The following is a 25,717-nucleotide window of genomic DNA, read 5'->3' on the forward strand; positions in this document are numbered from 1 at the left end:
GTGGCTTGAGGTTTTGCTGTGATCTTTCTGCCAAATTCTGTTTCAACTTTAACAAATGAATATAGCTCAAGTAATTCAATGTGCACAATGACTCACAGTGTTGTAAAACTGCTTATGGTGACCTAATCTGAATTAATTTTAGAATAATCCCACTCTGCCTGTTGCAGCATAGCCACTTACTGTTTTGTCAGCCCAGACAGATTTTGCCCCCAGGACAATTAGTGTTTCTGCAACTAAACAGGAGAGGATACTTTGACCCTTTTCTTTGTAAGCAAATCTACTTGCTGGTTGGATAAAAAGAAGGCAGGTTAGACAGATTTGGTAATGATACAATAATAATGTAAGGAAAGTTTATGCTGGCTTTTGTGGAAAAGGAATCAGGAGGCCTGTCAGTATGATACTTGAAACCACTCAATGCATGGATCATAAGAACACAGCACAAGCCACAAAGAGGCCTGTGTATACTCCTCCCAAACTACAAGCTTCCATGTACTTCCAAGACTAATTGCTGAAGGGAATATGTCTATACAAACAACAGATTTCTGGTCCTTTTTCTTTTTTTTTTTTTTAATAGGAAAATGTGAACAGTGGTTAAAATAAGTGTCTTTTAAAGGTATGAGAGTAATTCAGTATATTTAGTAAAGTAAGATCCTCTGAATACACTGCTGTAGTCTTCCGGTATCTGCTGGTTTTGTGAAAAGTTTCACTTTAACAGAAAACTTATCTGAAAAACTGCTTATTTTATGTTTTAAGTGTAAGGTGGAAATAAAAAGAGTCAAACACAAGGCAGATAAATATATTGAAATAGATTTCAGCCTTTTTCACTGTCCTCAGTGTAGCTGGTGAACAAAATTGGTATTTTATTCTTCTGATTCCTGCTCATTGAGTAAACCCATTATTTACAAGAAACAACTCTTCTAAAGAGTTTTCATTTTAGCAAATTCCTTATTTGATTTAAAAATGTCAACTCAGACATTTGGACACATAAGCTTCCTCCAGCCCTTCATTCATTCGAGCTTTGCTGCCTCATGCTTTTGCTTTCATGCAGTTAGAAGATTATTTGGATTCACTTAGAAGGATCAAAGTCAGTTACTTATATATAATTTTCTATCTTAAACTTTTTTGTTTATTCTTTTTTCTATTACTATCTTTGGCTTTTTTCTGATCCTAAAATGTCTCTTAATTGGTAGGACTGCTCAGAAATAACTGCCAGTGGTTCAGAGGTTATTTTGGCTATTTTCTCAAATATTGTAGATTGAATTCCCAAGGCCCTGATGATTTGGAAGTACCCATTTTAGCTCAGTATTTTTAATTTTCCTCATATTCTGTTCAGCAAAAGTTGTACTGTCAAATGCCTGGTTGCAAACTTTATTGGGAAAGTTGAATATAAGAGGCCAAATTCTCCATTGTGAGAAGTGTCTTTTTAAATGAAACCCGAAAGTACACTGCACAAAGGCATGGCTCACTCTACACAAAAAGATTTCTTTTGCTTGTTTGTTTCATGGAGCGTAGAAGATTTGTTCTGAAATCACTCTGCTGGTATGATTTTAATTAAAAAAGAAACATCCAAAAATACAGTGATGGGGCTACTAGTCAGCATGCTATGATAAAAAACTTTTTATTTAATCTAAAAAAGACGAGAACGGTAGACGAGCTGAGGTTTTTTCCCCGATGCCTGGCGGGTCCTGCCGGGGCGGGCTCTGCACTCAGTACCCAGCGCTGCCGAAGGACATAGCCGGTGACGAGGCCCGTGTTTCCCGCAGCGCATCCTGTACCTACATGAGGAAATCCCACAAAGTTCCTGCGGGTCGGGGATGATGCGTGCTGGACAGAGAGCCGCCTCACATTCCCACCTTCATCCGAGGATCTGGGCGTTTCCCGGCCCCACGGAGAGCGCAGCACCCGGGCGCTCACACTCCGCCACCCGCGGCCGCCGGGGCTGCGCCCTCACATCGTACAGGGAGGCTGTCTCCACCGCAGGAAACAGGTGGGGAGGAGGGCAGGGCAAGCCCCTCCTGCCAAAGCTTCATGTGTATTGCCGCACTATCTGTGTGCGAGCCGCTGCTTCTCCTGCACCTCGCCGGTAACTTTCTCTGCCAGGCTTCGCGCCGCCCGCCGCTACCGAGGGACCACCCAGGGTGGGCTTAGGGTGGCAAACTTTTTGCCCGGATGGGCCAGGGTGGCAACTTCGTCCTTCCTTTATCTTCAGCATCGCGGCTGCAACGCCATCCTCCCTCGGGAGCGCCACGCTGAGCGGGGGCGGTGCGGCGGAGCCCTGCGCTCGTTCCGGCAGCGGGCGCCGCTCCGTTTCGGCCCGCCCCGCACCGGAGAGAGGGCGGCAGGCTCCGGCGGGCTCTGCTGCTGCCGCCGCCGCCCCCGCCGCAGGAGGAGAAAGATGGAGCCGGGTAAGGAGCCCCGAGTGATCACGGGGGAGAAGCCCAGCGAAGCAGAGCCGGCGGTTTCCTTCCAGGCCCGGCTGTGGAAGAACCTTCAGCTGGGGGGCAAGGGCCGGAGCGGCGGCGGGCGGGCAGCAGCCGAGCGCCGCACTGCGGAGACCCTCGCCCCACCGCCGGCTGCCGGCAGCAAGGGGGACCTCCAGCCCGGGGGCAAGTGGAGCGGCTTCAAGCGCCGGCGGCAAGTGCTAGACCGCGTCTTTTCGTCTTCCCAGCCCAACCTGTGCTGCTCGGCCGCCGAGCCGCTGGAGCCGGCCGGCGAGTCCGGCTCCGCCCTGCGCCGCCTGCGGGAGCACCTGCTGCCCCAGGGCAAGGGGCCGCCGCCCGGCCGCCGCCCGGAGCCCGGGGCCGCCGGCTGCGAGGGGCCGGCGGGCGGCACGGAGGGCCGCCGGCCCGGGGCGCACCTGTCCCACCAGAAGAGCTCCTCGCTGCCCGGTACCGCCTGCCTGGAGCAGCTGCTGCAGGGCTCGCCCGCTGCCGGCAGGATCCAGGACCAGCGCACGGAGGACGGCGACGGCAGCGCAGTGAGTGCCGGCCCGCGTCGCCTCTCTGCGTACAGGACCGGGTGGGGAGGTTGGGCGGAAGGGGTGGTAATCCCTGGGGAGGGGAGAGGAGGTGGGAAGGGAGCTGAGGTAAGGAGACGTGGGAGGGCGAGCGCTGGGGAAGGGAGCTGAGGTGAGGCGAAGGACGGCCGCGGCTGAGTCTCAGCCCTCCTCCCGCTCGCTCGCTGCTGAGGAGCGCCCTTCGCCTAAGGGCTCGGCTCCCGCCCGCATCCCTGCATTCCCCCAGCACGCCGTGACAGGCGGCGGGTGTCGCGGGACAGAGCCCTGGGAGCATCGCTGCCAGCCGTGCTCCTGCTCCGCTACAGGAGCGACCTCCCCCAGACCTTCATTGCATAAACCGTGCAGAGGAAAGGTGTTTCGAAGGCTGGAGTTAGGCTTCCCTCGTTCTCACGCCTCGCAGGTCTGTGAGGGCAGTCTCTGCTGGTGTCTGCTCTTAACACGTGCAGCACGACTTTTCCTCAGGTGACATCTGCTTTTTTTCTTGTTTGGTTATCGAAATTTGAATTACTATGTCTTTTGATTTGTGCAAGACACACAAATGACAACCACTAGGACACATTTAATAGATTGTATTATTTGGCTGGGTACTGTCTCAGGCAGCTGTCAGTTCTGTCTACGAGACTCGTTCTGGTTGTTGGGTGAAGGCAGTAAACAAAGCCATAACTCTTCCAGTTAAACTATCAGTTTTTAAATTGCACGGTGAAGCTACTGTTGATAGGGACTGCTGAATCTTGGAATAAATTTACTGCAAGAAAAGCACAAAACATACAAGTATTTTTGGTTCTTCTGTAATTCTAAGCAGTCATCCACCTTTCTCAGGAATCACTGACTAATGCGTATTATTATAAACTGTCTTAGGTCATAATCAGGGAGAAATGAGTAGCTGAAGTAAAAGACGTTCTGTGTGTTGTCAAAAATAGGCTGTATAAATGCATTTGACTGCTGCCAGAATCAAATGAGCTTCATTACCTATGCTAATGAAGAATGACAGTACTTCTGCAGCAGTTTGCACGTGTACCTTCAGGTCAGTGGTACTTCAATGTCCCTCTGCAGAATTTGAAGGAGTTCACCTTCAAAATACGGGACCTAGGCTTAACTTTATGTCATGGGGTTGCTTTGGTTGTAATCACTGGCCTGACTGGAAACTACTGTGGTTATCTCTTGTAAAATGCTTGTAAAAGGTTTAGATCATTGTTTATTGAGGTGGGATTATTGTGACAGGTATCTATAAAGTGGGCATTTCCCTGCAGTAGCGAATCCCTTCCTCCCCAAACTGCTGGCTCACAAGAATGTATTTCACATTTTAATTATTTATTACTATTATTTGAGACAGCAGGACATTATTCTGCTTTAAAGACTGCTGTGACTTTCTTCAGTTCTACTGAAATTCTTTCTTTTTATTCTACTGTTGTGTTTAGTAAAGAATTGCAAATGTTTGTTTACAAAACATGTCAAATGTTGTTTAGTTGTGAGGGCATTGCTCTTGTTTAGAACAAGGTACAGTCATAGCATTTGGAAAGAATACTGCTAAATCAATTTAGGTTTTTTCACACTTGTTTTCAATTAGCGGGATTATGGCCAATTCCTCCAAGTGTTTCCTAGTATTAATTTGGGCTGTGCTTGGATACCAGATATGCTGGTTTTGGTAATAAAAAAGCTTGCTCATGTTTGCAGAGCTGCTGATTGTGTTTGTTTCAGAGGGATGATCTGACAGAGTAGTTTTCCTGCTATTTTATAATAAGCATATTCACTTATTTTCTCAACACTAAAATATAATCTTACTTGGGTTCTTAAATCTAGTTTAATTCACCATCTCCATTGAATTTTATGATATTTGGGGAAGTAAGACTCTGACTATAAAGATTTGTTGATTGTCCTCAAGTATGCCTGGTACTCTTCAGTGGTCTGTTAACAGAGCAAGGACTTTCCACTGTGAGCAGCTGGAGTTTCCATTTCAATGTACCTCAGGAGTCAAGTCTTGCATGCTTACAGGCTATCCCAGGGCAGTAAAGTGCCTGCCTAACCTCAGTCGTGACCTTTACACCCTTCTGAGGATTTGGGATTACTTGTCTGGTAGCATGAGTTTGGAATAACTTGCATTTTTCAAATCCAGATTTTACTTTCAGCATGTGCTGGTTTAACAACTGCAGGGAACCAACCTCCAAGCAAGCTGTTCCCTTCCCCCCTGTGCCTTTTGCCAATGGAGAGACAATAAGAGATTGTGAGTTGGAATAACAATTTACTAAAATCACAATAACCACAGGAACATCAGTAACAAGAAAAATATATAAAAAGAGGGTGTCCCACCCAAGAAACCCAAAGCATTTATCACTGGGAACAAAAGAAAAAGTGCTTCCCAAAGAAAGTGCCTGGTATGTACTCAGACAAAGGCAATATGGCCATGAGAGCTCCGGTGGGTTCATGTTTGCATCCCCCCATTAGCCCAGTCTAAGTAGGGCAGGCAAACCCCTTGAATCTTGTGCCGTGTTGCCACTTGCACAGCCTTCTCTGGCCCCACCACCACTCACTCGGCTCTGCTGGGGCTTCAGCTCAGAATGGTTCAGCTGAGCTTGGCTCTGTGCTGCCCCTTCTCTCTCTTTTCAAGTATTCCCTGGAACAGTTGTCCCGGACTTGGCATTGCTGTCCTTCAGCACCACAGGTTAAAGCCACTGCTTGGAGGAATGGGAAAGGGACTGACGGTGATGAAGTGGGGCTGAGTCTACCTGGCTTATCCCAATATCTTCTCTCTGGAGAGAGCCAGGCAAGATGGTGCACTTCCCCTCCTGTTCCTTGTCTTTTCCTGCTGGGACCACAGCAATGATGTGTGTAGCATGTAATTAACAGCATTAAAAGCTCCATTCCATTTTTTCTGTAACTAGGACTCAACAGCACAGACTTACAGCAGTGTCTGGATTTTCATTGTCTTTCATTGCAGCCTTACATGCCCAAAGATTTTAAAAAAGTATATCAGAATCATTAAAATGAGATTAAATTACCTAGAAGTAAATCAACATAAAATTGCAACTTCTTTTAAAACGTATGTAAAATTTTATTGAAATGGAGAGCAAGCAGATGCTACTGCCTCATTTGGATCAAGACTGTTGAACACATGTGCAATTATACATCCTTCTTCCAGTTTCCAAAGATGATGAGACAGGTTTCCTGGGCCAAACTTTTCATCACTTTCCACATGGCAGCCAGTCACTGTCGTGTAGCTGAGAGCCATATGTCTGCTGCATCCTTGAAGGACTTGGATGATGTTGATGGATGACTCCTGGGATGTCCCCTGGACAGGAGATGACAAAAACACCCAGAAGCAATGCTTCACAGTGCTTCCAGTGTCTGAATGTGCTGCCATGGTCCAAGGCAGTGAGACAAGGGTTTTTGTACTGTCCCTTTTAATTTTCCTTTCTGTGCCAGCTGGAGCATGAATTTATCTGACAGTGCCTGTGCTAACATGACCTTTTTCTTTTATGTGAGACATAGCTTTGCCTGAAAAGTTTTATGTTGCTTGTATTTTGTCATGGTAATTTACTAAAAACCAGGAGGGTGAAAATACCCCTGTTCTTAAGATTTGTAGGAATAGAGACCCTACAAGTATTTCACTGTCTTAATCAAAGAACATGGATCTGGTTATATGTCATATTGAATCAACAGTGAACATGAAGAGGGCTTAGGGAGAGGGTTCTTGGTTGAAGGGATGTCCAGGCTGCAGTTTGACTGCCACAGTGAGAGCTCTTGTGGGCACTTCTCTCCAGTGTGTTTTCGTGCAAGATAACAACAAATCTCATAACAACAAATTTTGTAATTTCATGACTTCTTAAAATGTGTCCAGGTTGAGCCATTACACCAAAAGAGTGGAGAGGTTCTTGACCCCTTCCATTAATTTTTCCAGTTCTGTGAGTGGCTATGTGAATAATTGAAGATGTGGAAGAGGGATTTTTGCAGAGGGAAGATGGGGGCTGGCTAGGGCTGCTGCTCAGCCTCTAATTTCTTAGCCATAAGAAAGCAAGTTTCATTAATTTTGTGACACATGGAGCTATTTGTTTCATTAATAAGCAGGGACTGGGAAACAATGGTCTAGAATATATAATACAGACTGATGAGAGATAAGATGAATTGAAAAACTGGAGATGTATCCAGATACAGGGTCTTTCCCAGTCAATAAAGTTGATGTAAGAGGGTGAGCTGCAGAAGGAGAAGGATCTGCAGAAAGAATGGGAGTTTAGTGAGCTGGGTTGTATTAGGAGATGTTGCACTTTCAGGGCAAAGAGTGCTGTCTTGTACTGGGATGCTGGGAAAGAGAAAGGAAATCAATAGTTAGTAGAAAGGAGTACAGGTTGAACTGGGAAGGAGCCTGAAGAGAGGGGAATTTGAATTTAATGTGGAGTGGGATGCAGAGCCAAAAAAGACCAGACTGGCATACCATGCATGTTTCTCTGCCTATACCAGAATGAATCTATAATTGGTTCAGAGTTGTGTGAGTCAGAGAAGTTACAAAAGGGAAAAATTTAGTTTGTTTGTTATAATTAGCGTATGCAATTGATCCAACCAAAGAAGGAAAAGGAACAAGAAAAGACAAAATGCTGAAATGTCAATGAAAAGCTACACAGATAATGTCACCCAAGAGGATCTTAATAGCTACTTTAATTGCATTGAGAAAGATGAAGGTGGTGAGAAAATTTGAAAACTGCTGACTGCCAAGGATTAATTACCTTTTCCTGGCACAATGCTGGTACAAAACAGAAAGAGTTGGAGAGAGTTAATTTGCACAGGTGTTTGGAGCATGATTTGAGAGCAGCATAATTCTGAAAATTGAGAGGGCAATATTTTAGAAAACATGAGAACACTTGCTTTTAGTGATGTGGCCACTGACACACAGGGAATTAGTCGAAGAAAAAATGTTTAAGCTGAATGAGAAGACCTTGGAGCTGGTTAAATTACACAGAAATAGCAACCAAGAGTAAAAAGCTGCTGCTGTTTGTTTCTTGTAAGACAGCTTTTGCAACTGATCAAAGCTATTTTTTTCTCCAAGAGTTTAATTAGACATCTGATTTTGTTAAGGGATGTTCTGAATTGACCAATTTTTCATTGTATTAATCTCTAATAAAAGGTTAATCTTTCAGCAGTTTGAGGTGTACTAATCTGTTTCTTGTGCTCTGTAAGCATCTGACCAGGCTGTCAGTTTATGGTATTTTAATACAGTGTATATGTATTACTGGAACTGGGCCCTGACCTTGAGGCTTCATCTAGACTTTTGAAAGCATCTTCATTGGATCTCCTCTGGATTTTAAGTTGCAGTCACTGTTCCAGTTCCCTGAGAGAAAAAACCCCAATTTTCTGGGGGATTTCTCTGGGGGTGGCCAACAGCTCTCAAGACTTCGAGGACCGGCCTCATCAGCAAAACCTCCTCTGAGAGGTTTTTTTTCTGACACACCGAGGTGATGAGTATAGCCTGGTGACTGTCACCTTTTTGTATTTTTATTTTTCTTTCTTTTATCTCTTAGGAGGCAGAGGACTTAATGGGGACCAAATTCTCAATTGAGAACTCTATTGACCAAGTTCTCCATTGAGAAAGAAATCTTTTCCCAAGTTTCTAATCTCCTTCTTAAATATAATGTTAAGTTCTCTAAGGGTGATCTCTGGGTTCTTTTTCTCTGGGTTTTCAAGTTTTTTCGGGGTGGTACAGCTGAGTCAGTTCTTTCTGTTGAGTTCTGGGATAATGTAGCAAAAACAATGTATCAACTCAAAAGTAAGGTGATTTTCAAGTTGGGAAGTTCTATCCACTTTTTCACTCTATTTACACAGTGATGCAAGCTTTGGGAGAGGGCTCTAAAGATTCTAAAAGCTCTGTATCCCTGCCTTTGTGTTCCAACCCCCCTGACCCTTGTCCCCTATCCTCCCGTGATAGGTCTGGAGATGGAAGCTGCTGTTTTGGCAGCGGAGATTCCCCTTCCCCCTGTCCCCTGCAGAATCCCTGCTCCAGGTCCTTCTCCCCAGCCTCTGCTGGGCCCAATGTTTTCTCCCCGGGGTCCCCCCCCCGACATCCTACCGGGAGAGAAGCTAATCAGAAAAATCCCTCCTGTTTACACGCCAAAGGCTCCAAGCATGAAGTGCACCCCAGCTGGAGCTCTAGTGCTGATTCTAGGACATCTGCCTCTACTTCAGTTGACAGTGAGGTAGATTCCTCAGACAGTGAATTTGAAGATCCCTGGGTTCAAATCAAAAGGGAAGCAGCTTTGGATAAGAACTGGGAGTTCACTGAAAAATTAAATTCAGTTATTATGCTCCAGTTAGATACCGAAGGGGGTGCCCCCAAAATGGAAAACTGTTCTTTACACTGATCTTAGAGAAATCTGTCAAATTGCCAATTATTTTGGCTGATATTCCCCATATTTCAAAAATCTCATATAGCTTTCTCTACTCATGTGCATGTCCCCCATGACCTCTGGCATGTTATGTCCCTCCTCTTATCACCTACAGAGCTACTTCTGTGGGAATCAATTTGGAAAAAACAATTTTAAAAACTAGTATGAAATTACCAATCAGATGCTAGCCAGTAGAGCACTTGAGTGGCAAGCACAAGCCTGAAATTTATCCAAAGCTGTTTTAGAGGACATCAAAAATGCTGCTCAGAATGCTTTATTCCAAACACCTGATGGTACTACCCCACAATAAAGTTTTGCTGACATTCACCAAAGCACTGATGAGTCATATATAAAATTCTTTGACAGATTAAAGGATACTATTGATAAGCAGTTTGATTGCCCAAGGGCCAAAGAGGAGCTGCTCAACAAATTAGGAGTATCCAATGCAAGTGAAAATTGTAAAAAAATCATAAGGGCACTCCATCCAGACCCTGAACCTACCATTCACCAAAAGGTGGAAGTCTGTTCCGGCCTCACAACCACTGAACACATAGTAGCCATAGCAAAGGAGTAGCTGAAGCCTTTGTAGCACAAACAAACAAACAGAACATGCGGTACTGTAAGTGTAATGAACTTGGTCACCTCAAGGTGGAATGTGACAAGGGCTTTGTGCAGAGTTCCCCTTCACTGGTTGTCCCTCCACTGCATGCCCAGACTGTAAAGAACATTTTAAACACTTCCCCAGTTTCAGTATCACCAGCAGGTCCAGCATCAGCCTTCTCAACAGCAGCACCAGGGAAACTTCCCGCGGAGTGCAGGGCGGCACTGCGTGATGACACCAAATGCATTGAAGCCATTCCATACCCCTTTCCCCATCATCTCAGAAAGCCCAAGCACCGAGAGACTGTCTGTGACATCGAGGAAAAACTCCAGCTCTCCAAGATCTACCAATACATTCAGGCAGGGACACGATGCACGTTAATGAGCACTCTTTCCATCCAGCTGGAGGATAAGGAGACCTACAAAATTCCTACTGGTAAATTTGGACCCTCCAATGAACCAAGGAACATTTTAATCACAGGGGACTCTAGTACTGGACTAGACAATCTGTAAGTATTACCAGAAGTCCAAACTGTGGGGCCAAGGGATGGAATTACTGTGACTGTCTCATGTGTACACCCACTTAGGTATTTGTAAAAGGGTATACCCATCACCCAAACCTTTCTCCTACTCACTTGGACTCATATTTTACCAGAAAACCCTACTGTACGTTCAGACAGACCTATTATAGAGTGTGGTTTGTTTAACAAAGGGGACAAAGTTTTTCTTCCAGGTGTAGCAGATACCAGAGCAGACATGACTGTCATTTCCTGCTTCGAGTGGCCAGAGGGTTGGGAACTAGTGCCAGCCAATGGAGTTATCTCTGGGATTGGAGGAGCTGCCACCTCCATGCAAAGCAAACGAACTATCCTTATCCAAGGACCTGAGGGTCAGGTAGCTGCCAAGATTAAAGTGTCTCAAGAGGACCTTGGCTGGCAGCATAAGCATGAATTATTTCTTGCATTATGGGCCTCAGTTTATCAGGGAAGAGCAGCAAAATAGAGAAAGGGTTGTGATCAAGGGGTGGACTGCACACTGACAGTATGTTCCAGGTTATTCACAACTGTGAAACATTTGCTGCAATCAAACAGGCCAAGCAGGTAAAGTCACTGTGGAATGGGGGGATGATGGTTGAAACATAAATATGAGGAAGCTTGGCAGATTATTTACATAGTACACCATGCAAACCTGCCAAGGCAGTTGTTACATGCTTACAGTGGTGTAAAGAACCACTGGATGGCCAGAGATATACCCTGTGCCTTGCCCCACTGCCTGGAACACCACTGTGGGGTTTGAAGGCCAAGTCCTGTGGTGACATGGCGCCCCAGAAAGGACTTAGTTGAAAAATGAAACTGATTTTAAAGATGTTTCACAGAGTCACCTTTGCCAGAGAGCATGGTATTGAGTAGGTGTCATATTCCCTGTCATGCAGCACCCTATGGGAAAGTTGAATGGTACAATGGACTGTTAAAAACCACACTGAAGGCAGTGGGTGGCTGGACCTACATTTAACAAAGGCAATCTAATTAGTTAACACCCAAGGCTTTGTCAGTTGAGCTGCCCTTGGCCAATCAAAACCTCCACATACTGTAGAAAGTACAAAGTATAACACATATAAAACTGTGTTAGAGAAAACCGTTTTGATTAGTTCTGCCTTCTATCCATGAGATTTTTTTTTACTCAAGGACCTGGGTGCGCTTGGTGGATCATGCAGAGGGTCATGGAAAGACGATGTGTACCCCAAAGAGATCTGATTCTTGGTTGAGAACAGTCTGTAATGTTGAATTGTGTGTGTAATATTTGTTGCTGACCCTACCACTACATGTCGTAACTACTATGGACAGGATGTGTTGGGGAGAAGCTGGAGTGGTTCTTGGAAGATGTTTATACAGTTGGTATCTTGCTTCTGACCTTAATTTAGATAATAAATTTGGTTGATTTTTAGAGTACAAACTGAACTCTCTATAACATTTTCTTGCTATCATTTAGCAAGACAAAGCCAATAAGAATAAAGAACTTTGATTTTTTAAATGAATACTTACAACTGATTCTGGTAAAATCTATCAGTCTCTACTAAGTTTCAATGCAGAAATTTTTGAACTAGGTACAGATTGTGTTCAGATTGAGGCACCTTTTTATGATCTCCTAATTCAACACAAAGAGTTTTTTGTTTGAAAGTTTTAAGTAGACAAGATTAGTAAGAAAAAGCAATAAACTACAGAGGAAATCCTGACAGTAGGTGAGACCAATTCTGATAAGAGAAAATGAAAAGAAAGAAGAGCAGGAAAGACAAAAGCAGGATTGATAGAAACTCGGTGATGTGTGCAGCTTTAGGAGATATCCTGCTGGTTGTCCTGAAGGATTTGCAGGTGATAGCTAAAAAAACCCAAAAATTCCTAAAGCAAAACCAGTGGAAATAAGTTTGTGACCTACACTATACTTGGGCAAGAAGCAGAAATCCACAGGATTTACTTTACCAATGAATGAGACAGCCAATCTGGCACTGCAGGATTTTTTTGCAATGCAGGACATGTATGTAAAGACAAGAGATTGACTTCCTGTCTGCCACAATCTATGCAAAATCTGGGTTCAAGAAATAAATGAAGGAATTTATAGAAAAATGTAATAATACTTCCTTTTAAATGATGGGAAAAGAGAAAGAGTCTATTTTAATTTAATGCTATTTAATATAGTATGATTTATTATATAATTCTGGAATATTGATAAAATTGAAAATCGAAAATTCTGCAATACCTTTCAGTAGTATGCATTATTAAATCCTGTAAGGAATTTCTGGAAGAAATAGAAGAAAGGAGGACTCCTGTACTTGAAAGTAGATGCCTAAAAATAAGTATGTGGTATTAAAAATGAATAGATTGAAATACATTTAGACCAAGAAATTTGATACAATGGACTCAGGAAAAAAGTATGTACCCTAAACTCAAATGAGCTCTTATAAAAAAAGTAACTTTTTCCAAAATATGGCTCCTCTCTACTTCTATGACTAAAATCTGATACTGTCTAACCATAAAATAAGTTGGAAGAGATGAGAGATGCTTTGCACATTTTTGTACATATAAATGCAGTCAGAGGATTCCAAACATGACAATGCTCTTGTTTTTAAGAAGCTTAGACTTTTGATATGCAAATAATGTTTTCATATTAGTAACTAATTATTACTTGCCATTGACCCTTTGTTGGAAGTGCAAACTTAAAACACTTTTCATGCATTTTCTTTTTTATTTGTTTTTTAAGGTCAATGCATAGAAAAACAAAAGAAAGGGAAAATCCCCAAGCTCTAAAAAGGGTGTTTTCTTAATTCTTACATTAATATTTTTAAAAGAAAGCTTCAGAAGAACCAAACAGCAAAATCAGTAATTCAAATGATCGCTTGGTAGTTAGATTTTCATGAGACATGTAGGACCCTGAAGACTGGGACATTTTTATGGGTGATATAAACAGATATTTATCATATTGGAAGTTCCTATTACATTTTCAGACTGCTTTATGTGTCTGAATTCCTGTTTCTATATGCTCAGATCTTTCTGAGCTTATTTGGAATTTACAGCTGATGTTGATCAGCCAGGCCAAAGTAGGAGGTCAGATTGCTGCACAGAATGTGAATGGCAGAGCTTGTGACTGCTTTGCTTTCAAGACAGACATAATTCAGACAATGCTGGGAGTATATTTGTAAATTTGAATTCCAACGGCTTAAGCTAATCTTAGGGTTTTTGCCTGCAAGAAAAGTGAAAGTATTTATCTTGGCTTTAGACCTGAATGAGAAAAGAATTGAAGGAAGAAGCTCTGTTGTGAATATGTGCAAATACATGTATGCTTCCAGAAGTATTCTTGGGACTTCAAGGAAATGTAGGAAAAAAAGTACTTCCAAAAAAGAGTAAGTGGTTTTAATGGGCTAGTTGAAGTAATTACATGATCTGCTTCTGATGAGAGCCTGTGTGAACTTTTTTGTCAGAATACACCTCATCATCATAAGTAACTTAATAATTTAGTAACTGTTTTTCTCTTTGTTGTTTTGGGTTTTTTTATTTACTTAAAAAATATTTTTCCTGTCCTGTGGTTTGCTGTCGTATTTGGTTTGTAGATTCCAGTAGCATTAAGACTCCTCTGTTAATAGATAATAAGTTACAGTGGGAGGGATGCTAATAGAACATGCTGGGAAATCTGCTGGGAAACTCCCTGAAATAATTTCACCAAGTCTTGTCTTTTTCTTCAGTTTCCATGGTAATACTATACTTTTCTCATCATTGTCCTAGTGGTAAAGGCAATTTAATTATTAAACATCACTTTCTCCATTGAGTATTGTAGTTTCAACAAGAAGGATTTTGGCTTGGATTAATCAGCACAACTACAGCTGCAGGTTCTCTTGGCAGTTTATCCAGCTGGGGCTAAATTTGGCTCCACAGTTGAGCTGCATAGGTAGTGTGAAGTAAATTTCAGCCATCTGCAGCCACCAACATACATGATACCTAAAACAGACACCATTTTGGCCAAAATTAGGAGGCATGATTCTGCTTTTGGAAAACTGTACAGCTTGTGGTTTAAATTATAATAAATGCTGCACTTTGCAATGAAGTGCAGTACAAATTTGCTTTATTAGGTTGAACAGAGTCTCAAAAATAACCATCTTTCCTTAAAGGAGCCAACTCCACTGTAGAAGTTTTAATGTATGGCTTTGGCCTTAGCCTAATCTTATGTATATATTTAGGCAGATGCATAATGTTAATAATAATAAATAATAATTTTCCTCATGTAGTATGAGTGAATACTCTTGTACTATTGTACTATTTACTATGTACTATGAGTGAGTACTCTTGTACTATTTGAACTTGAAAGCTAGATACCTGCTTACCTATTTACTGACTAACCTACTCTAGTTCAGATTTATCCCATTGAGAGATTTTTTGGACCTTCTATATGAAGAATGTTTTGGAAATAATTAAATGAGTGTGCATGTACATTCTTTTCACTAGGTTGGAAAAGATCTTTGGAGCTACCAAGTCCAACCTATGACCCAACACCACTTTGTAAACTAGATTATGACACTAAAAGCCATGTCCAGTCTTTCATGAAACACCTCCAGGGACAGTGACTCCACCACCTCCCTGGGCAGCCCATTCCAATGCCCCATCGCTCTTTCTGTGAAGAACTTCCTAACAACACACCTAAACATTCCCTGGCACAGCTTACAACTGTGTCCTCTTGCTCTAAAGACTGTGTCTTCTTGTCCTATGAGACATGTTTACATGCAGGATTTTGCATAAGGTATGTGTCATATGTGTACATCGCTGCTACAATAAAAGAAACTTGAGGTGTTGCTGCACTTCAGTAACATGGCATTAGGAATTCTGTGTCTCTTCTCAGTGACAGTTTCATGATTATTTTCCATGCCGCTGTCAAACTTTATCTGAATGTCTTTTGTGCAGTCATGAAGGGAATTGATTTATCATAGAACTGAGGAGTGAGAATGTATGCCTCATGTAATGCCAGGGGAGCAGTGACACATACCACCAGGTTCCTCTGTCTTACACTAATGCGTTTGCTGATACTGATACTGTTCTGTAATTTAGATGTCTGTGTTTCATGCGTATATTGTGTTTGTTTAGCCCTGGTCCTATAAGGAGATTAGCTTTGACATTCTGGTAAATTCTTATTCTGTTTGTGAATGAAGTGTTCTGTTCACCAGTAACCATTTGAATGCATTTCAGGTGTAGTGGAGGAGATGCAAGCAGCATATTGCCCTGAAATATGAATTAATATATTAAAAATATACAGTTGGGTTGCATTTACTGGTAAAATAGTGCCTCATCATGCAAATGGAGAAACTGATTAACTTGTTGCCTTTCTGGATGAGGGACAAGTGACACAACTTCAAGACTGGCTAGATTCAAAGGCTGTGTGGACTGTGGCACTCCAAACACTGTGGGTAATTGGACATGTAAGTAGAAGGTTGCTTCTTCTCAGGTGTGTCCCTGAGCAGATGGTCCCGTGGATGAAGGCAGAGGATTCTTGCAGCAGCCTTCTTAAATTAAACAAGGAGCAGGGAGAAGAGGCTTTCTGCACAGGCTTTCTGTGTCTCAGAACCTGGATGTCACAAATAGAAACTATGTTAAGTAGGCTAAGTTTCACACCTAGTATTCATATATAGCTAGAAAAAACGAAAAATCTTTCAGCAGTTCTAATATAATAAGGAAACTCTGAGGTAGATGCCATTTAATTTACCAGTTAGCAAGTATCTAAATTCTGCAAGCAAAATCCAGTGGTTGTGGTGATGTCAAGTTTTTCAGGCATTGCTTTACTGTCTTGCCTTTTTGCATGTTTGAGGGAGGTGATCTGTTGGAGCAGTGATACATGTGAATAAACTCTTATTGTTTCACTTTATTTAATTGTATCATAATACAGTTGTTCTGAAAGAAACACCAATGTGTTCTGTAAGTTGTGCTTGCTCATACTAATTATCTCTTTCATTAAACTTTCTAGAAGTCTATAAATAATTATTTAAGAGTGGTTATAAGTAGCTCTTTTATATTGCCTGTCACTTGAGAGTAATATCAATAAAATTAACTACTAGTTACTTGTCAAAGGAGAAAAGTTGTGGATTTCTAGAAAATATTTCCAACATGCTTTTCATGTAACCATACAGCATAACCCAGCAGACCGTTGCCTAGTGATGGAAGAGGAACACAATACTAATAGTAGTCACTAAACCAAGCTGTTAATCCTTCCAAAATGTGGAATGCTGGCACTGGAATTGTACTGTTTCCATCCTTTATACAAATGAATTATTTTATTATTTTGGTTTTAGTTTTTAAATTATTTTTATGGTGATTAAATTGGTTATTTATAAGTGAATGACAGTGCTTTTACTGGCAATGTGTACAGCATCAGAAATGTCATCCTGTGCCTTAATGAGCATCAGTAGTGAATATTGTAAATATCTATGTGTTTTGGTGCCAACAGTGATGTTTCAGATAACTGAAGTTGTTTCCTAAGTTCCCATTTAGGATTTCAGCGTTGCCCACTGAAATCCTAAATGACTGTGAGGCTGTGTGTACCTTCTATCCAGTTCAGCTAGCCTGATGCCATACTTGGTTACTCCTACGATGAGAAGCTCTTTGTTTCCCTGTGAAAATTGAAAGCAGAATTACAATCATGGGGTCTCAAGGACTGCTGCTGTAATTACTGACTTTTTCTACTGTGTTCCTTATTTACATTTAAAAATGGCTATTACAATACCTAAAAGAGATATAAGAATAGAATTAGAATATCTGAAATAGATAGAAACAGCCTGCAAAGAAATTCTTGAAGTCTTAAGTCTGATTAGAGTATGAGATAAATTAATTAAATATTCATGAAAATTAGGAAAAAGATCTCATGATAAATTCAAAAATACCTGAAGGAAGAATATATAAAAAAACCTTAATCTTGAAAATTTGATTGCAGACTTTTAAATTAATTTTATGCTTGTTCACATTTTTTTTAAATGGATTCTAACAGAACAAGCAGATTGCTTTCTTCTTTTTAATGTTTTGCTGGTAGGCACTATTAAGCAACTATTTGAAGCACCAGCTGGCATATTAGATTCTTAAAGGTCTGTGCTTCACTTTACATTTGTATAGGAAACACATCATAACTAGAATTACTAGATAGTGAGTGTGAGCTAGTCTGAACACTTTCTGCCTGTTTCATTGCTGCAGATTCCCTCTGAAGGTTTTGGTCAGTTTTATTTAGTCTTTGCATTCTTTTCCAGGTTGGAATATATTCGGTGTTTACTTGCAATATCAGTGGTCCCATGTGAATTGTCCTGTACCTGAATATGTTATTTCCTGAGCAAGAGTTGTACTGGTAGCATCCAGTCACAGATTCATGAAGTTAGATGAAAGGACTTTCACGTTCTCTCTCTTTCTTTCAAGCATGGTTATTTCCTTTGGTCCAGGGAGTGCTATGCTGCCCTGTTACCTAATATCATTTTTCCAACATGCCATCCTCCATTTACACTGCAATTATCAGGGCTTTTATCCTTGTTTTTTGAAGATGGTACAGCTAGAGCCAAAGCAAAGTGGAATTAATCCCAGAAAGTTTTGGGGTTTGGTGACTGCAAATTTTTGCAGGATGTTCTGGAGGGGTGTGTGACCTCATCTTTTTCCATAGAAGACAATCATTAGTCAGTATTTCAGTCTTAATATAATGTTTCTTACTTAATTTCCCGCCCCCCCCCCCCCCTTCCTTTTTCAGGTTATTTTTGTGGGAGGAGACATTTTATTATTATTACTATTTTAAATATAGGGTTTTTAGGTGAGTATAGGAAATCTAAGTCTGTGCTTGTGATAACTACCCATTCTCATTTCCTATAAATCAGACACTATCTGTTTGGCCAGTTGTAGGTTACTGATCCAGTTTTGCTCACCATTTTCTCTGTAGAGGGAGATATAACCTGTTACAGTCATGATGAGTCCTTAATAAGTCTTTATTACAGTCACTGATGAATTATGAAAAAACCCCAAACACCTGTGACAGGGTAATAGTCTGTGAAGAATTGCAATAAATTTTTCTGAATGTGCTACACATGTTATCTTCAAATTTATAATTGGATACTGCTGGCCTGTAACATTTTCTGCTGTGACTATAAGAATATATTCTTATTAGAGGACTCAACTAATAAAAGGTTTGTAAGATAATGTGATTTATTCCAATGGTATTTTTTCCAGGAACAAGTGACTGCAGAAACAGTTGAACACATCAGTTGCTAAAGAAAAATTTATATGAGAAATAGTGCTGACAAAGGCAAAACATTGACTTGCAGTTTTCTTGATGTATATTATTCAAATAAGAATGAAAAAAGCTTAGTAGCTTCATATAATAAATATGCTATGTTTAAGTACAGCATATGGCTGCTGACTGAACAGAAGTCCATAGCTGATGCTCTCGTTGGCATACATCTGGTAATATTGTTGAAGCATATCAGAAAAGGAATCATGAACGCTAGGGCCATCTATTGAAAATGCCTCTGAGATGTGTTCTTTTAGAATGGAAGGCACAGTCCTCTCCCTGCACACCGGTGTGTCATGCCTTGCAGTGCTCTTGCTGTGCTTGAGTGTGCAGCTGGCACACTGAAGCTGCCCTGAGCCAGCCTGGTGAACCTATGTGAGCAGGAGGCAGGAGTGAGGAGGCGGGAGGCAGGGCAGAGAAGGTGCACAGGAGAGCTCTGTTGCCCTGCTCTGGATGTTAGTGAGTTTGAGTTTAGGGCATGAATGAGAGATTTAGGGCATAAACCTGGCCTTCTCTATTTGTGCTAGTGGCAGTCTTACTGGGAGCTGGTATAATACTGTACAATTACAGCTACTTTTTTTTTTTTTTTTTCTGCTGATTAGCATTCAAACTCAGGTTCAGATAGTCATGCACAAAAATTGGTAATTTTTTAGCATCACTGAACAGAAATATTTCTACTGCAGCTCTTCAGAGCATTCCATCCAATGCTTTTCAATACTGAAATTATCTAGATAATGAAAGTCTCATCTCTGTAAGAGCAGAATAGTATTTTCAAAAGGAGAAAATATAAAAGGGATCTAGAAGTATAGTTAACAAGCAATTCTCCAAGAGAACCTAATAAAACAGCAGTGAAATCATGTACAGTGGCCTCTAAATGTATAAAACTTAATATCCTTGTTGGAGAATTTCTGAGAGACAGAGGTCATAATTTATGTTTGGAATGAGGTTTGAGCTACCCAGTCAGACTAGGGCTGATAAGCAGCCTTGATGGGGCCTCGAAGCCTTTGATGCAGAATTCAGTTGTGGCGCAGATAGAAATTATGTTAAGGTAACTACAAAGTAATCAGCTATCCAAGCATGAATTAGAGTAGAGCTGCAATGTGAAAAGTTTAGCCAATTTAAGGAAAAGGTAAACAATGTTAGTGTGCCAATCAGAGTGTCTTTGTAACTGTAAACTATGTAGAAGCTTATATAAACTACCATCTTATCTTGAATAAAGGGAGAATGTTTGATTAACCACATTGGTTCAGATCTGCGTTTGTCTTGTCCAGCTTCCCGTTTTCCTGAGATTTCCCTGGCTTTTTATCCTGAATGTGAAGAGAGCTGATTTCAGCAGTTAATAAGTGGCTGAGAAGGACATGAGAAAATTGCACACACTGTCTGAATTTTTAGGAAGATGTTGAAAAATAAAATCATGACTTGTCATGCAATTTGCAGCTGAAGAAAATGCTAATCAGAGAAAACCTGAGATCAGTATGCAATTTACCTAAACAAAGGTGGAGGATGATTATTATCCAGGAGAACACATAGGGTGACTCACTAGGTTTATCCCTGCAGGATTGCTAGTGGTGAGAGCAAGGGGAAGGAAGACAGTATTTTGCTGCTTCTGCAACATTATATAAATCTTTAGGCACATGCTTTTAGTTCTTATTATGGAGAAAGGCACATCTGACTTACATTTATTAGGTTGATTAACTTTGAGATCAAACTCTCAAGGTGCACAGCAGACTTGCTGTCCTTTGCACCTCAAGAGGATCTGTTTTGCCCAAGCAATGTGGTGGACAGGGGCAGGTCAATATACTTTAGTATGCTGGAGAGAAGGCAATGTGTGTGATTTCTTAGTCTTGTGAAGCCTCAAGATCTGAAATTGCGGGATCAGTGGAAACTTGCACAGGTTCATTTTTACTAGGGGCTGGCTCATGACAGGGAGTATGATATACCTGCTCAATACCATGTTCTCTAGCCCAAGTGTCTATGGGGTTGTTTTTGAAATTAGTGCTGTAGTACAAATCAGTTCTTTCTGGGGTGCTGTGTCACTACAGGTTTTGCTTTGCAAGACCTAAGGTGGTGTTTCAGGCAGTGGAGTGAGGCACAGGGTACATCTCCAGCCATCAGTGGTTCTTTACACAAATATAGCACGTAGCTATTACCTTGGTGGGTTTGTGGGAGTGTGATGTAATTAATCTGCCAGGCCTGCTCATATTTATATTTTGACCATGATCTGCCATACCACAGAGGCTTTACCCATTTGGCCAGCTTGATTGCCTGGGAAATAGTATCCATGTTTAAGTCCATCCCTCAATTGTGAGCCCATCTGTATGCTGTTATCTCTTACTGGAGATCTCTTAGTGGATGCTTGGAGGCATCAAGGGCCCATTGAGCTCTAGAAATAACCCATCCTTACATTGCCAGTATGGCAGGAACCATTGCTAAAGATAACATGTTGCTTTTCATTTTCTGGTAGCTGGTTAAGTGGTGGACAGGCCCTCTTCAGCATGTAATCTTTCCCATCTCCTTGTCTGGTAGCTGGATACTCTGAAATTTTCTTTTTTGGGCCAGTTCATTATGACCTCCAAGATCCCTGGGCAATTGAGTTTTCTGGTTTGAGCTTGCTATCTGAGCAGTGCAAGCTACTTATTCTGCACAGCATCAGTGGCATGATGTGTGTAAGGGACTGTCCCTTTCAACCTTTAGCCCAGCACTGGCAGTCAGGGTGACAGGAAGAGCTGTGCTTTGGTGCCAAACACTTCAGAGGCAGCCTCAACCCCTCTAATAAAATACAAGGATGTCATTTTTTTGGACTGTAGCAGGCTTCAGATTCTTTTTGTCCATGACTTCAGATAGTAATGTACTGTCCTCTTCCCAGTACCCTTATCAATGCCCACATTCCGGCACAGGAATCCCAGTTGCTTGGCTTCTTTACCATTTAGTTTCATATAATGGGCCATGTTGTGCCAGCATTGGAGCATCCAGATTACCAAGGGCTTGCCTGACTGAAATCTTGTGTATCTCATACCTGACTTGGGGATAGGAATTAGGTGATTACCTTTGGCCCTGCCTCCTGTTGTAAGGGCTCTACTTCTTCATCCCTCACTAAATGAACTGATTTTGTTTTGGATTTCTTCTTCTGTATAGGGGCAACTGCTACTGGCATGGGTTGTTTCTGTGGTTCAACTGCAGTTTGGGTGGCCACAGTGCATCTCTGTTTTCCTCTTCCTGGTGAGGGTGCTGTCTAGTATCAAGCTGTATTCAATAAATAGTAGCCAAGGTCCAGGTACATTGTAGAACTTCCCTCCTCTCTGAACTGCCACACCATTTTTCTTACAAATATTCTGCCACTTTAACAGGGTAGTTATTCAGGTGTGAACTTCCATCCCATTGGAGAAGAGTGGTGCTTTAAAATACTGCTTTATTTCTCCCACATTCAATGCCACTCATAACTATCTACCTTTAGGCCACACCTCTGAATATCAATCTTCCTAGAAATCTTATTCTTGACTCTGATGTAGATTTCTTGGTGCTGATGTAGACAGCTCTGAGGAGACCTGGTAGACTTAGGAACAAGAAAATACTTTCTTTCACATACAAAGGGACTTAATTCTCAAAAGCTGTAGTAGCAGGCCTGAAAGAGGAAATTGGAGTGAAAGGCTGGGAAAAATAATCCCATCCAATTTCCCCCTTACTGACTTGGTAAGATTATTAATGGACTCCGAAAATGGCCTGCAGGAGAGCAGCACTGAACACACATCCCAAATTACCCTCATTGCCCTCGATGTTACCATATCATAAATTGATATCCTGCAGTACATCAACAAAGCCATTCTGATCCTTCTCCCATTCTGAAAAATACCAACACATACTTCACATATGTATATATATACATACATATATATATATGTAATATATATATATATGGGTTGGTGAACAGACCAAGCAACAATGTCACCAGTGGCTCCATATCTAATACAACAAATGCCTAGACCAAATTAATTTCCAGTCTGCTCTGAGCAGATCTGCTGTTACTGCAGGCCTTTGTGCCTCATATTATGCACCACATAAGGCTGTCATGATTTAGGAATGCCACTCCCTGAATTAGTGTTCCCATTGAGAGTCTTACTACATTCTACTCACTTAGTCCTCCTCCCCCTACTCACATTAAGGCTACTTCCAGAAGGGCTTTAGGAATGAATTAGAACGAGAGAAATCAATGACCCTCTTTAGAGCAAAGCCCTGCTGCTGTGTGAGCTGCAGGATGGAAACTCTCCAGCTGCTGTTCCTGTACATGGTAGGCTCCAATCCCACCACTGTCCATGGCCCTAGTGTGTCTCAATTTGGCAGCAGTCACCTATGCTGCAGAGGCGTTCTGCATTCTTTTTTGGGTTAGTGCTTCTTTACCTTAAAATAATCTGTATGTTTGAGCAGGGCTGATACATATGTCAGTGGAATCACTGCTATTTGCATCCAGGACTGGAGGCAGTTTAGGTAGCACTGTTGTTCTCTGTGCAATGTTTCATAGCTGAAAAGAAGGAAATATGTATTACTTTAAATACCAGTTTTAGTCAATTCACTATTTGATAATGAACTTCCAGAAGAGCTAGTTGTACAGTCTTTTAATCAAGATAACATTGCTTTTAGTATAATGTGAATCACAAGTAAGATTTTGTTTATGAAGTTGCACCTTACTGTTTTTCCAGAATATTAGCACTAATTTTGTTAAGACTCTTTACTGATCCCCTGTGAATTAAGACACCTTAAGTTTAGTCTATAAATATATCAGAAATCTTTACTTTCAAACCTTGTTTTCTTTCGTTAAGTGTAAGCCCCATTGTTGAAAGGGAAATCAAGATTGAATGTTACTGTTTCTGAATTTTTGTATATTAACTTACGGGAAGTATTTGGAGAGTATTTGAAGGTGAATTAACTGGAAGTTCTTCTGAAGGCTTAAAAAATCTTATCTTGTAAGGTGGTTTACATTCTGTGCAGACTGGCATTTAGCAGCAGCACTTGAAAGAAATATTTTGCTTTTACTAAATTGTGGCTAACACCATAAAGTGGGTGTATGTAGTATAATGCGTCACTGATATTTTGTTGTTCCCAAACTACTAATGTCCCTGCATTCTTGCTGGCAGAAGCAGTGATTGCAGGTTGTGTGCACTCAGCCGCAGATGTACTGTGTAAATGAGGAGCAAACTTTCTGGTGGGCTGATGAGGCAGTTTTGCCTGAGGCTAGTTAAAGAGCTCTTGTAAGAAAGCTAACAGGTTGTGACTAAAAATACAGAATCAATTCCAAGGGTGAGTTCATGTTAAGGGAGGTCAAGCACTGGGTTAACAGATGAATTTTAGGTTCAGACAAGAATCTCCTCTGTGTGTTGACAATTGCAGTGCACTTTTATGCACTGCTTGGTTCTTGCACTGTAATTGGCCTAAGGACTTAATAATTACTGAATGAAAATCTTATTCTAGGTCTAGTTCATACTGAGAACTAATAAGGAGATGGAGTTTGCAAAGATAAATGAAAATTTGTTCTGAATATGAAAGTATAGCAGTCTGTGTTTCTCAAGAGGATAGGGGTTTTTTATGTCTTTGGTGGTTTAAAGTAACTTTTAACAAGTAATTTAACTTTCTACTCTCTGAAATTAGGTTAATTCTGTATTACCAAACTTTATTATTCATCTCACCTTCAACTGAAATGAAATTGTTATTCAAAAGAGTTAAATATTCAAAAGCTGGCATAAAAAAATGAAAGAAGGCAAGTAACCAGACTGCTAAATGAATAAATTAAATTCATATTATTTGAGGTTTGCTTCAGCCTACTTGATAGTTTTGTGGACATAAGTGTTTTTTTAAATTACCACTTACTATAGATGTTCCTAGTAGTGGTCTGTGTATGTTATCAACAGATTGTTGTAGAACTGAGGAATTGCCTAAGCAGGAATGGGACCTACCTTAAGCATAAAAATATGAACAGAGATGGAAAACACACACTTTTCTACCTAATGTTAAACTTGAGTCCAAAGTACAGAATAAACCCTAGGGCCATTCAAGAAAGGAAATTTCACTTTGTGAAAAAGATCTGACAGAAGTTTATTTGCTTTGATTTTCTTTCCTTGCTGTTAATATTTTGAAGTATTTTGGTCTAGAAGCATTAAGCATTTTTTTCTTGAATCCTTTTTCTCCAAAACAAAATTTGCTTCCACAGGACATCAGCAGCAGCTTGGTGTCTACAGCAGCTGAGGAAGCTGGACACTGAGCATCATATCACTGTCTCAGCAGCTTGTCTGTTTCATTTGTGCTGCCTGAAAGTTGGAGCAGAGTTCTTTCCAGGCATGTTTATGTTCTATTCATTTAATTTTAATTTTTCCATGAAAAATTATGTTCTACAAACAATTTTACTTTTTTCCCCCAGACTTTGGCAATCCTTGGTACTATGACCAAGAGCTACAAGCAAATTTTAAGTTTCTTTAGGTTGTTTTGTATCCATCTGCATTGTTGGTTAATTTATTTTTCTTCACTTTGTCTGCTGGACTTTTAAAAAAACTTGTAATTTTTTTTTTTTGCATAGATACATGATAAGTTGCCTGTCTTTTTCCATAACTTTCTGCCAGACTTGGCTCAAGTTTGAGAGAGCAATATGAAAGGAATATTATATATTGTTTTTCACTAGGAAGAAGCTTTTTAATGTTCCTATCCACTTTTGCAAGAAGCTCGGGAAGAGACAATCTTTTGGAAGTGTTCCTCTAGAAAGTAATTATAGTTCTTGGTTAATCATCATTTTTGTGAAAGAAAGTAGAAGAAAAACATCAACTTTATAGGGAAGTAGATGGCTAATTTTGAGGTCATTAGGTGGTGGTAGTAAATCATTACTCACCTCGGGGGGAAAGGAAGGGCCATCCTAAACCTCCCTTTAAAACAAACAAAAATATCAAGTCTCTTCTGTCCCTCTTCA

General features: G+C 41.0%; 1 protein-coding gene across 3 annotated transcripts in view; it reads left to right on the forward strand.

Moving 5' to 3' along the window:
• The first annotated feature begins 2,014 nt into the window (after positions 1–2,014).
• MCTP1 (multiple C2 and transmembrane domain containing 1) overlaps positions 2,015–25,717 on the forward strand; it is a 209,874-nt gene continuing 186,171 nt past the window's right edge. For 2 of the 3 annotated variants that reach the window (XM_085568072.1, XM_077790123.2), the window contains exon 1: positions 2,396–2,977. In XM_085568072.1, the coding sequence (XP_085424198.1) occupies positions 2,396–2,977 (582 nt within the window). Of the gene's footprint in view, positions 2,978–25,717 lie in introns of all 3 variants that reach the window. The other variant, XM_031507452.3, reaches the window with a different exon arrangement.

This window comes from Lonchura striata, chromosome Z (assembly GCF_050655825.1).
Source record: "Lonchura striata isolate lonStrDom1 chromosome Z, ASM5065582v1, whole genome shotgun sequence".
NCBI lineage: Eukaryota > Metazoa > Chordata > Aves > Passeriformes > Estrildidae > Lonchura > Lonchura striata.